The following is a 12,055-nucleotide window of genomic DNA, read 5'->3' as shown; positions in this document are numbered from 1 at the left end:
CCATTACTTGCTGATGCAGGAAGTAAGTGGCATAGAAGTAAAAGAAGTCATCTCTCGGGTGTTCTGAGTACTTATAACCATTTTTGCATCATTCATTTGGGGGCAAAATGTCCCAGTACAGACCACCTCGGCCTCATGAACTTCCTGAATCCCAGGCCAGGGTCCTGTCTGATAAGCCCGAGGCCCATTACTCTTGGGTGATCATCAGGCTCCCAGCCTCTTGCGTGGGACTCAAGAGTTCACCATTAGACAACATGGTCTGGACACACAAAAGAGTAAAGTGAAGGTGACCCCTGGTCCTCAGAAAGCTCTCCCTAAGGTGAGGAGTAAGGCGTAAGGTGGCATTTCTCAAAGTACATCTGGGCCCATCTGTGTCACAAGCTCTTGGGAGCTCGTTAAAAATGCAGTTCCCAGGCCATGGTCTGGAAATACCTGGGACGCAGGAATCAGCATTCTGAAGTCACCCTAGAAGACTCTGCTGCTTAGTGTACAAATTCTCTGTGGGGGGTGGTTGCTATTTATTTCAATAAAAGACAAAGTTTTATGTCAAAGAAATTCATCTCCACTGTAAAATCTCCAAGGGGAGTCTAATTCAGGGTTTCTCAACCTCAGCACCGTTGACGCTTTGGACCAGACAATTCTTTGTGGTGGGGGCTGTCCCATGTGTTGTAGGATGTTTAACAACATCCCTGGACACTAGATACCAGTAGCATCCTACAGCTGTAGGGTGACAATTTACAAATATCTTCAGATATTGCCAATTGTCCCGTAGAGGGAAAAATCCCCTCAAAAGGGATTTCCGTATAAAATGTGACCTGAGTCCAGCGTCGCCATCCTTGGGGTGACCTCCAGGCCAGGCCAGTTCACACAGTCACTCTCTCGCGGCAGTGGTGTAAAGCCAGTCCCTGTAACAGCATCTCCCTTCCCCTCTCTGAGCCCCTGCTCCTGAGCCTCCCCGTCTCGGCCACAGCTCGAGGGCGCCCCCAGCTGCCCGGCCTCCTGACAGGCACAGGAGACACAGGACTCCAGAAGGGTAGCACAGGCTGCCCCTTACAAGTGGTGCTGAAAGGCTCCAAGGAGTGGGCATACGTGGAAGGATTCTCCTTTTGTGAAAATAAGTTTATTTTTGTGCTTATTCTAAAGCAAACATGGTCACAGTAGGAAACTTGGCAAGTACAGAAAACAGAAATAAGGAAGAAATACAGGATACTCATAACTCCCCACCCAGAGAGCCAGTGTCGACTCCTAGGAGGCTTCCCCCTTGGGCTGTGAGTACCACCCGGGCTGGGGTGTGGGCAGGAGGCCCAGGTGGACAGAACACTTGACCAAGGACAATGAAAGGTATTCAGCGGTCAGGGCTAAACGTCGGCTTTACTCAGATCCGCGAGCCCAGAGGCCTGGGTAGCCTATCGCGCAGGCAACTTTGCGAGTGAGGTCTCACCCTCCCAAGAACCCACGCCTGCAGGTGGGACATCAGAACTCGTCCTTTATGTCAAAATGGGGCTGGTCTTCAGGCTTGAAGTCCAGGTTGGGGCTGCCGTCCTCGTTGAGAATCCTTCGGGCTGTGTAGCCGACGATGGGATACTTGGCTTTGTACACTGTGGTGAAGACTTCATCCAGAGATTTCAGCTCCTCCGCCGTGAGGCCGGTCTTGGGGAGAAAAGCCCAAGAAACATGGGAGGTGGAGATGAGTGAATCCTACTTGGCTCTGGCTTACCATCCCCATCTTACTCCACCCACAACCCTAGTGCAAGAGAAAAAACATACCCAAACCTAATCATGGATAATTGACTATTAAAGAGACAACACTGTGGGGGGGATGAGGGGGGGTGTTAACGTGTGAGGGTGCAATGGTTTCATCATGTTTTGCTGTTTGACTGATGTAGGAAATCAAGACTGCAGACAACACCCCGCCTGGGACCGGATGCGAGTGCACTCATTAATGCCACTGTTCTCTCCACACCCCCCATTATAGATTTATACATCCTTCCCCCGCCTTAATTTCTTAACTTATTTCTGTAATGTTGTGGCTTAAGAGTTTGACTCATCTGAGCACAACTGGGGTGAATGCCAGCCTTCCTGTTGGGATTACATAGACCCTGAAATGGTTTTAGTTAATGCTATTTTCTCCTGCATGGAAACATGAGCATGGGGGAGAGTCTGCTCTCAACCCATTCATCCCCTGAGCTACCGAGAGGGGCCTGGGGCCTGGGTCTCAGACACTAACCGCAAATCTGTAAGACTTGGCGGGGGTGGGGGTGCAGACTGTAAGAGGGGTAGAGCTGCCAAGCTGGGTTGCAGCCAAACTGTGAAGCTCACTAAGTTTGATCACAAGTTCACAAGAGTTTGGAGTTGACTCTGTAGGCAAGCGTAGCCGTGGCACGTTTCTGAGTGGGAGTGGTACAGTAGGAGATCTATTTCAAGAAAATAATTGGCTGCCATGTATAAATAGGCTAGTTAGGAAGCTCGGCCACGGCCCAGAGGTGAAAAAAAAAAAGGCCATGGATGAGGGGGTGGGACGTTTTGACAAAAGCTCATCATCTGGCTCACAGTGTCATGGGTGAGGTCTGCAGGATCCAGGGACATCTTGGCGACCCCTCTGGTGGAGTCCTTCCCGGTCAAGGCATTGTAGGGGGCTCCTCGTCCATAAAACTCTGTAGTGGGGAAGAAGGAAGGGGATGAGTGTGGGTGTGCACGCAGAGCAGCCAGGAGACTGTACACGACAGGGAGGGCAGCTTCTGAGACCCAAGCCAATCCTAAAAAGGCTCCAGGCCCAAGGAGAGGGAAAGTAGTGAAGACATGAAGTCCAATAAGCCACCCCAGCCACCAGTTGGGGCTCCTCTAATTCAAAATATGGAATAAGTTGCACACGCTTGGCTGAGAGGTGATTGTTTAAAAAAACATGGAAAGAAAATAATCTCCTAAAAATATTTGAAATGCAAACAAGAAAAATGTTCAGTCTTCTTAAACATGGGTGGAAGCCAAGTCTATTTCTGTTCAACATCTTTTGTTTGGTATCAGATAAACAATGAACCATGACGAACTACCTCCGTGATGTCATCCGTAGTTCCCAGTAGGGAAGCCATGAAATGGCATTAATATGTTCTATGATCCCAGTAAATAATACTTTTCCTCTCACTGTTTCAACTAGGGTAAATGATGAACTTTGGATTTGAGTCAATAGCCAATGGGGAGTCGTGAAGACTCGGAAGCAGAAGCATGATATTATTAGGAAAAATAATGAGGTACAATACTGACAAAGATGGTTAACCCCATCTGGGGAAAAAGGACTTGCCCGGTGTTCCCTCCCTTTCCTCACTCCAGTGGCTGCCCAGCTCCCCAGAAATAAGGATTCATAAAGCCAAGCCACTTACCCTTTCCAGAAGTGACATCAAACACCACTCCCTTCACCGCCATGTAGATGGGCTGATCCTCCTAGGAAGGAGGAAAAGAAGCTGTGAGGCAAAGGCAAAGAGCCCAGCTCTTCCAATTCGAGTTAGGAAAACCTCTTCCCACCATGGGCTATGCAGAGAGCAGTGGGTAAAGGCACAAAGCAGCCTTACGTACGCCAGTCCGCAGAGAGCTCGCCCCTACCTGCAATGTCATGACCACTTACAAAAACTTGGAAAAGTTACACAGTATCACAACAAGCCAATGGCAATACCTTACTTTTTAAAAAAAAAAAAAAATCAAAAACTGCAGCAACTCTACACAGATAAAAATTCAGAAGAAAATTAAATGATGAATTATTTAAATCATCCCAAATTTTCTTTCATCTTCGTCAACGTACACATGGAAAGAATCAACATAAATGATCTATTTTATATTTTGCTTCTGATAGGTACCATTACTTCATATAAACATTTCCATGTATTGAAATAACCAAAATGGCTGTCACTTAAACAGCTATGGATTAGTGTTACTGTGTGCCCATTTGTTTAGCTCTTCTTCTGTTTTGGGTATTTATTTGGCTTGTTTCCAGTTCCTTACAACTATAAACGGCAGCATTATGAATATCTTTCTACAAGTTACTTTCTAATTTGATGAGTTATGTCTTTGAGGCCTATTTCAATATGTGGAATTCCTGGGCAAACGTATATGAACAACATAACCACTTTTTATATTTTACCTGTTTGTCCTTTAAATGAGAATTTATAGTGCTAGAAAAATATAAGTAATGCTGTTTCCCCAGTTCTAACAAAGGGTTATTGTTTGCCTTATTCGTGGGTATACAAGGTTACCCTCATTTCCTCCCCAAAGAATAAATAACACAAGAGCAAACGGCATGGATTTTCTAACTTCCATCAAGTCAGGCTCGGGTTGGGGTGACTGGTACAGTTCTAGGACACCCAGGACCCAGTCTTTCCTTTGTCTCAACCCCGTTCAAGGTGGGGTGGGGGTGGGGGTACAGGACCACCAGCCAGGTGGCTCACAGGCCGGGTTGAGGGTAGGAATAGCAGCTGGGTGTAGAATTTCAGGATCTCCAAGAATATGCTTCTTGACCTTCTCTGGGTTGGGCCTTAGGGTTCTTGGCCTTGTAGAGCTTGAATGTGGTCAGTGTTTTCATGACCACATTTAACAGACAGAGGCACTGGGGCTCAGAGAATTAAGCAACAAGACCAAAGAAGCGTATCTCACTGTCACAGAACTTCTTAGGCCTTGGTTTCTCTAACCGTTATGTGGGGATAACACCTACCTACCCGGTAGGAACACTGAAGGCAATAATGTACGTGAGGACGCAGCACGTATAGCATAGAAGCCCAGTACAGTGGTACCTCGGTTTTCGAATGTAATCCATTCCGGAAGACCAATCGAGTCCTGAATGGTTCAAAAACAGCCAACAGCAAGGCCTCAGGATCTTGCACTCAGCGGAAGCCCCGTGACATGTTCGACTTCCAAGGCACGTTCGAAAACCAGGCATTTACTTCTGGGTTTAGGGCATTCGTAAACCGAAACGTTCATCAACGGAGATGTTCGAAAACCGAGGTACTACTGTAAATGGCTGGTTGTTAGTATTCCCTAATGAACTCCTTGAGATAGTTAGTCCCGAGTACTTCGTCATCTCGGTGGACACTTGCTCCCCCTCATCTTATTTCACCTGACATGACTTAACCAGCCAGCAGACTGCATTTTCCTTCGGGTTGATTTACTGCCTTTCTTTCACTGTGATTATTTGTTCCTCAACTTGGATGGTTTACCAAGTGGCGTTATGTATTTATATCAATTAAAAATTATACTACAGTTATAATTCTACTCATGGCATTTTGTCATAGTTTCCGTTCTGTTGCTTTTTCTTTGATATTTATTTCTTTTCTGTATGCAGAGAGGCATATAAACATGACGTCCACATACATAAGATATAAAAACATGCTTCTTATCAGTAACACTCTCCATTTCTTTCACAGTTAAGTATTTATTTCCTCATGAAACTACACCCTGAAGGTGTAAGTGCTAAGAGGAAGTCGTAGCGAAGGCGGGGGAAGGAACGTTGAGCATCTTTGGAGGCATTCCTGTTCCATAGACATTTCAGAGAAATGGCCTATCGATTTCACGCCACATGTGCTCCAGGAGCTGAGTTTTTATCATGTGGAGAAGACTGTCCCCTGAAAGCAGAGCCAGCAGGCATGGGTTCTCAGGACCCAGAAAAGACAGAAGGTGGGTGGAAGCCTGGGGAGCATAAATGCAGACTCTGGAATACAAACAGCTATGTCCACAGAGACACGATACAGAGACCATGCTCAGCACCAACTTCACACCACAGTCCCCCATCCCCTCATCCACCTGCAAGGACACGTCAGCTGTCTTTTTTGTCCCCACAGCAGAGTAAGAGCCAGAGGTCTGTATTTTTCTAAGAGCCCAAAGGAGGAGTCACCATGTTGTTGTGGTCCTAGCACAAGCTTTCAAGTCAAACAGGTCTGGGTTTCTGAGCCATCACGTACGTGCTGTGTTGCCTTGGGCAAATTGTTTAACTTCTCTGTGCCTCAGTTTTCTCCTCCATAATATCTCTCAACCAAGGCAAGAGATATAAAGCACTTAGCAGTATAGGGAAATAAATGTTAGTTTCCCTTTTCCTTCTCTAGGTTTTGACAATTATAAGATCAAAATGGAGTCAGATAACCAAGTAGAAGTAGATTTTCCTAAAGGAAAGATAGAAAGAAATGTAATTCCCAAATGACAGATAAGGACTCTGGAGGAATTTTAAGTTAAAACTAGAAGGGGCCTTGAAGATAATCTTATCTACCACCTTCATTTTGCAGATGCAGCTTTCCAGGCCCGGGGAGATTATGAAACATGCCCAGAGTCACAGAGCGAATTAGAAGGAGGGCAGGTTCTGGAACCTGGAGCCTTGGAGCCCCAGACTCAGCCCACCTCTCTGACCCCCCCACCCCCCCCAGAGGGCACACAGCACGAGGACAGAGCATCTGCCTGTGACCCCGGTAGGGTGAGTGTATCCTGGGAAACTCATCCAAAAGACCCAGGAGCATGAGGAAAGACACAGGGAATGGGTGCAAGGGAATGAGGGAACTGTCTGCAGAAACGAGACCAAGTGTTTATCTTTCCTCTGGGTCTTGGGCTTGCTCACCATCTGGGCTTCCTCGCTGACTGTGGTCAAGCAGGGTCAGTCGAGAGTGTCACGCACGCTGCCATGACAAGGGGGTACAAGAGCAGCGGGGCAGAGGAAGGAGGGCTTTTTCACAGCTTGGAGAGAGAGCCCTGGAACAGCTTGTAGGCAGAAAGGAGGGGCCCAGCCCTCTACAGGCACCCCCTGAGCTTCACGCCCTCAGACCCTGCACCAGGGGCCAGGGACAGAGCCAAGAAGTTCCTCACTGGTGACTCTTCTAGGAAAAGAAGGAAACTGCCGTGGATGCTCTGCAGAACTAACCGAGCCCTCCAAGGGTCATATTTTTCTTTCTTTCTTTTTTCTTTAAATTAAAGTTTATTGGGGCGACAATTTTTAGTAAAGTTATACAGATTTCAGGTGTACAATTCTGTAATACGTTATCTATATCTCACATTGTATGTTTCACCACCCAGAGTCAGCTCTCTTTCCATCATCATATATTAGACCCTGTTTACCCTCTTCTAGAGCCCCGCTTCCCCCTTACCTTCTGGTAACCCCTAAACTCTTGTCTATGTCTATGAGTTTTTGATTTTTCAGTTGTTTGTCTTGTTCTTTTGTTGTTTTCGGTTTATATGCATGTCAGTGAAATCATGTGGTTCTCTACTTTTTCTGTCTGACTTATTTCGCTTAGCATTATAATCTCAAGATCCATCCATGTTGTCACTAGTGGTCCTATTTCATCTTTTCTTACTGCCGAATATTCCACAGTATTCCATTGTGTATATATACCACAACTTCTTTATCCATTCATCTATCGAAGGACATTTCCGTTATTTCCATTTCTTGGCATATTTTTCTAACTGCAGTTGGCATTGGTAACTTACCAGTGGGTCATGAAATCAATTTTGTGATTTACCAACAGATTTTTAAAAAATGAAACAGAAAAAAGTTAATAAAACAGAAAATAGAAAACATCAGAGTGTATCACACATAGTAGAACAAGCACTGTTTCGTGGAACTTCATGAGACTTCCGTTTCAGTGTTGTGTGTTTATACTGGGGTAGGATGCAAAATATATTCCTTACACAGCTAAAATGTCTACAAGCCATCCTACTGTATAATTAGGGAGGGTGATTTCACATCTTTATTCACCTACCTCTATCCAACAACCTTCACTGTCTGTATATTCCTTTTTTTTAATTTTATTGGGGAATATTGGGGAACAGTGTGTTTCTCCAGGGCCCATCAGCTCCAAGTCGTTGTCCTTCAATCTAGTTGTGGAGGGCGCAGCTCAGCTCCAAGTCCAGTCACCGTTTTCAATCTTAGTTGCAGGGGGCACAGCCCACCATCCCAGGTGGGAATCGAACCCGGCAACCCCGCTGCTCAGAGCTCGAATTCTAACCAACTGAGCCATCCGGCCACCTCCGCTGTCTGTATGTTGTTTGTCTGTCCAGAATGATCCTTTTGGAGGAAGTACACTCCTACCCTTTACTATCATTAAGTTTTAGAAAAGCGAAGAACACATGTAGCCCCACCCCCTTTAGCACGAGTGCCAAGGAGAGCTGGTGAGTAAGCACAGACACATTCTGGGAGGATGGGCCCGATTTCAAGGAGGGTGGATTTTCAGCAGGTGTTCCAAGAGGGCTCATTTTTTCCAGAAGCACAGCATAGCTATTTTCCTACTCCTGTGTGTGAGTGATTCCGGGAGCCACGCTGTGGATCACTCTGAGGACCTACAAGGCTCCAAAGGAGGAAGCTGGGTCAGGGCCTTGTGCCGTAAATCCAGAACGCGGTATGGCTCTGGGAAAGGTACTGCGGCCAGAATCCCCATCTTTCATGATTTGCAATCTGAAGTTTCCACTGGAGACTCTATGCAGCTCCATACCTGGGTGTCTGAGCTCTCACCACAAACAGCACAGTGGAATGTGGGTCTGGGACAGGTGGGTCTGCCTTGGCTCTCATCCAGAAAGGGTATATAGTAGAAATAAGCCATTCATTGCTGTATGTTCCAGAAAGACTTGTTACACAGGTCCACAATCCCATACCCTGTTTCCCCGAAAATAAGACCTAGCCAGACAATCAGCTCTAATGCGTCTTTTGGAGAAAAAATTAATATAAGACCCAGAATTTATTATGTTATGTTATGTTATATGATATTATATTCAGACCCGGTCTTATAGTAAAATAAGACTGGGTCTTATATTAATTTTTGCTCCAAAAGATGCATTAGAACTGATTGTCCAGCTAGGTCTTATTTTCAGGGAAACAGGGTAGCAGAAACTCTTGGGTGTTGGCTGTGTTTGGAATTCAGAATTTGTTAGAGTTTAGAAAGCTGTTACAGAGCTTCTACCATAATACTTACAGGGGGTCCAAGGCAGCACCCCATAATCAACTATACTAATATTTCCACAGTAAAGCATGAACATAAATATTCACACTAAGTAGGATAAATGAAGACTATAAATAGATTTGTGTCAGCTCCAACAAAGTTCCATCACCAAAGGAGTTCAGATCAGGTCAGGTTTTGCTGTCAAATGACTTACTAAAAAAAAAAAACAAAAAAAACCACACCTGGGTTTTAGAGCTTATTCGATTTCTGAATGGCATAACAAGGTTGTGGCCCTGTTAGACCACCTCTTGCTTCTATCTTTAATAATAAGCTAATAAAAATAATAGCAGCTAAGATTACTCAGGCTTACTATGCTAACATTACACCAGGTCTATGCTAAGCATTTTGCATGTCACCATCTCACTTAACCCTCACAAAAGCCCTGTACAGAGTAGGAACTCTTATAGTCATTATGATGATCAGTTTTATGTGTCAATTTGGATAGGCGACAGTATCCAGTTATTCAACCAAACACTTATCAGAGGTGTTGCTGTGAAGGTATTTTGTAGATGTGATTAACATCTACAATCAGTTAACTTTATGTAAAGGTTATCCTCAATAATCTGGATGGGCCTGATTGCATCAGTTGAAAGGCCTTAAGAACAGAATTGAGGATTCTCTGAGGAAGAAGAAATTCCACTCCTACGGATTTTAGACTTGCTCACCAGGCCCCATCATCACATAAACCAATTCCACCGCCCCCTCCTCGCTTACTCTCTTCCTTTCTCGGCCTAAAGACACATTCTCTGGGCCCCACACCCAAAGTATTCTTTCCTTAACCCTGTTTCCATCTCAAGCTTCCTCTCCGCTTCCCTCAATTAAGTATCAATGATATCAGCATAAAAAACCAAAGATCTTTTCTCAGTCCTCATCCCGCAGCCCCTGGCATGGCTGCTGCATGTACCCTCCACTTTGAACTCTCCTCCCTTGGGTTCTGTGCTGGGGGTTTTTAAGATCACCCCCATGTTTGGAGATTCCCTAGAAGGGCTCACAGAACTCAGCATGTAGTCGTCCTCACAGCAGGATTTATTACAGCCATGTAGGGAGGTTACACAGCAGTATCCCGAGGGAAAAGGACACGGGGATCTGGAGGAATCCGTGTGCAGACTTCCTTATGCTCTCTCCCTCTCGTGAGGGTCACACAGAGCAACTGCTCCCCCAGCAACCAAATGCAGCTACCCATGTGCCGTGTTTCTGCCCGGGGAAGCTCATGAGAGACACAGAGTCCAAAGTTTTTACTGGGCCCTGGGCATGTAGGCCCTCTCTGCCTGGCAGTGTTCAACATAAACATACTGCCTGTACAAAGGGCCCAGGTGGAGCCACCCTTATCCCTTTGGGAAGTGTGAGACACCCAGGAAATCCAGACACCAGCCAAGAGCCCCTCTTGCCAGCAGGCCTTTCTAAGGAGAGCACACTGCTAACTTAACTTTTGTGCGCAGATTCCCTGACCCGGTACCTCTGGTTCCTGCCACCCCAAAAGATAGTGTCCCTTAACGTCTGTCACCTGTATTCCTCCCTCCGTGTTCTCAGCAACTCAAGCTTCTAACCATCCGAATGATCCCCAAGTAGCATCACTGCCTAAAGGCCTGGTTTCTGGGTCCCCTTTGCCAACCTGGTCTAACGCTTGTTAACTTAGGGGGTAGGGAACCCAGGCCAGAGGGCTTTAACAAGAGAACATTGGGTCCCTTCCTTGGTCTACCATTAAATGGTGGCATGCCTCAGTTTCCTCATGCGTGAAAGCAGGAGGTTGGTTCCTATCACTCTGAAATGCGATGGTACCATGATTTCCCCCACCAAATTGTTCCCTCCCCACTCCAGCTCTAATAGCAGTGCCCCGTGACCCTTCTCATGTGCAGCACCTGCTTCCCACACTAGGCAGCCACCACACTGGGCCAGAGCAACCTCAGTGGACAAGTGATTGTGAGGTGTCCAGACTACTGACTACTGCGGTGTGTTGGGGGGAATGTGTCTCACCTCTGATCTCCGCCTGTGACCTCCCCCAGGTCCTGCTCAGCTCAGAGTGCACAGGCACTAAAAGCAGGCGTGAGGAGTGGGTTACAGAGGAGGCCTGGGCTGTAGGGGCAGGAAAACAAAGTGTAGGGAAAGCCGATCCATCCCGGGCCCGCCCCAGTTGAGCGCCTGACCCGGGGAGCAGGCTTTGCTTCCCTCCCTCCCTCTCCTGCCACTCCCCGGAGAGAGAAGGCATCCCCCAGCTGATGCTAACACGAAACACGAAAAAGTTCTGAGGTTCCTTACAGACCACCAGCCAAAATGCATCCCAAGGGAGCAGCTCAGGAATAGAGGAGGAAGCGCGGGGTGGGGTGTCGGCTTGGTGGAGAGGCGCCCCGATTGCTGAGGACTCCCCCTTATTCCTGGGCTGCCATCGGGGCCTGGAGGGAGGAGGCCCGGCAGGCCCGGCGCCCGCTCCGAGCCGGGCTCCCGGTGGGGGCGTCCGCCGCGGCCCGCGCCTTCCCGGGGGCCTTCCCCGGCTACGGCGGCCTCCGGTCCCGGCCTCCCTTCCCGCGAGGGCGGATGGGCCCCGGGTCCCTCGGCCGGCGCTCCCCGCATACCTCCTCCCCGCCGAAGCGGGCCAGCTCCTCCTCGGTGAAGAGCCGCACTGGGGGGCCTCGCTCGGCGGGGCGCGGCGTCTGCCCGGCCTGGACTGCGGGCAGCTCGCGGGCCAGCGCCAGGACCAGGGCCAGCGCGGCCAGCGGCCACAGCCTCCGGCCCGGCGCGGGCCCTGCCATAGCGAGCGCGCCGAGCACGGCCAGGGCGCCTGGGCCGCGGAGCCCGCGCGCTCCAGCCGCAGCCCGCACCCCGCCCCGCGCGCTCCAGCCGCAGCCCCGCCCCGCCCCGCGCGCTCCAGCCGCAGCCCCGCCCCGCCCCGCGCGCGCCCGCCGCAGCCCGCACCCCGCCCCGCGCGCTCCAGCCGCAGCCCGCACCCCGCCCCGCGCGCGCCCGCCGCAGCCCCGCCCCGCCCCGCGCGCGCCCGCCGCAGCCCCGCCCCGCCCCGCGCGCTCCAGCCGCAGCCCCGCCCCCCCCCGCGCGCTCCAGCCGCAGCCCCGCCCCGCCCCGCGCGCGCCCGCCGCAGCCCGCACCCCGCC

General features: G+C 49.0%; 1 protein-coding gene across 1 annotated transcript; it reads right to left on the bottom strand.

The window, feature by feature from the left end:
* Nucleotides 1–1,098: 1,098 nt before the first annotated feature.
* Nucleotides 1,099–11,793, bottom strand: NENF (neudesin neurotrophic factor). Its single transcript, XM_081025921.1, has 4 exons — nucleotides 11,522–11,793; nucleotides 3,375–3,435; nucleotides 2,551–2,654; nucleotides 1,099–1,650 (listed from the first exon to the last, which is right to left on the bottom strand). The coding sequence occupies exons 1-4, from the start codon at nucleotides 11,696–11,698 to the stop codon at nucleotides 1,474–1,476; spliced, it is 519 nt and encodes a 172-aa protein (XP_080882047.1). The 5' UTR covers nucleotides 11,699–11,793; the 3' UTR covers nucleotides 1,099–1,473.
* Nucleotides 11,794–12,055: the final 262 nt, after the last annotated feature.

The sequence above is a fragment of the Rhinolophus hipposideros genome, assembly GCF_964194185.1.
Source record: "Rhinolophus hipposideros genome assembly, chromosome: 19".
NCBI lineage: Eukaryota > Metazoa > Chordata > Mammalia > Chiroptera > Rhinolophidae > Rhinolophus > Rhinolophus hipposideros.
This window is presented reverse-complemented; position numbering and strand designations above follow the sequence as displayed.

What these genes read in the sequence shown, in the direction of transcription:
- NENF (XM_081025921.1), bottom strand. Translation starts at nt 11,698, where the DNA reads ATGGCAGGGCCCGCGCCGGGCCGGAGGCTGTGGCCGCTGGCCGCGCTG. An exon ending in CCCGCTTCGGCGGGGAGGAG is followed by an intron (nt 3,436 to 11,521) that starts GTATGCGGGGAG and finishes CCTCCTTCCTAG; the next exon opens with GAGGATCAGCCCATCTACAT. An exon ending in CAGACCTCACCCATGACACT is followed by an intron (nt 1,651 to 2,550) that starts GTGAGCCAGATG and finishes TTTCTCCCCAAG; the next exon opens with ACCGGCCTCACGGCGGAGGA.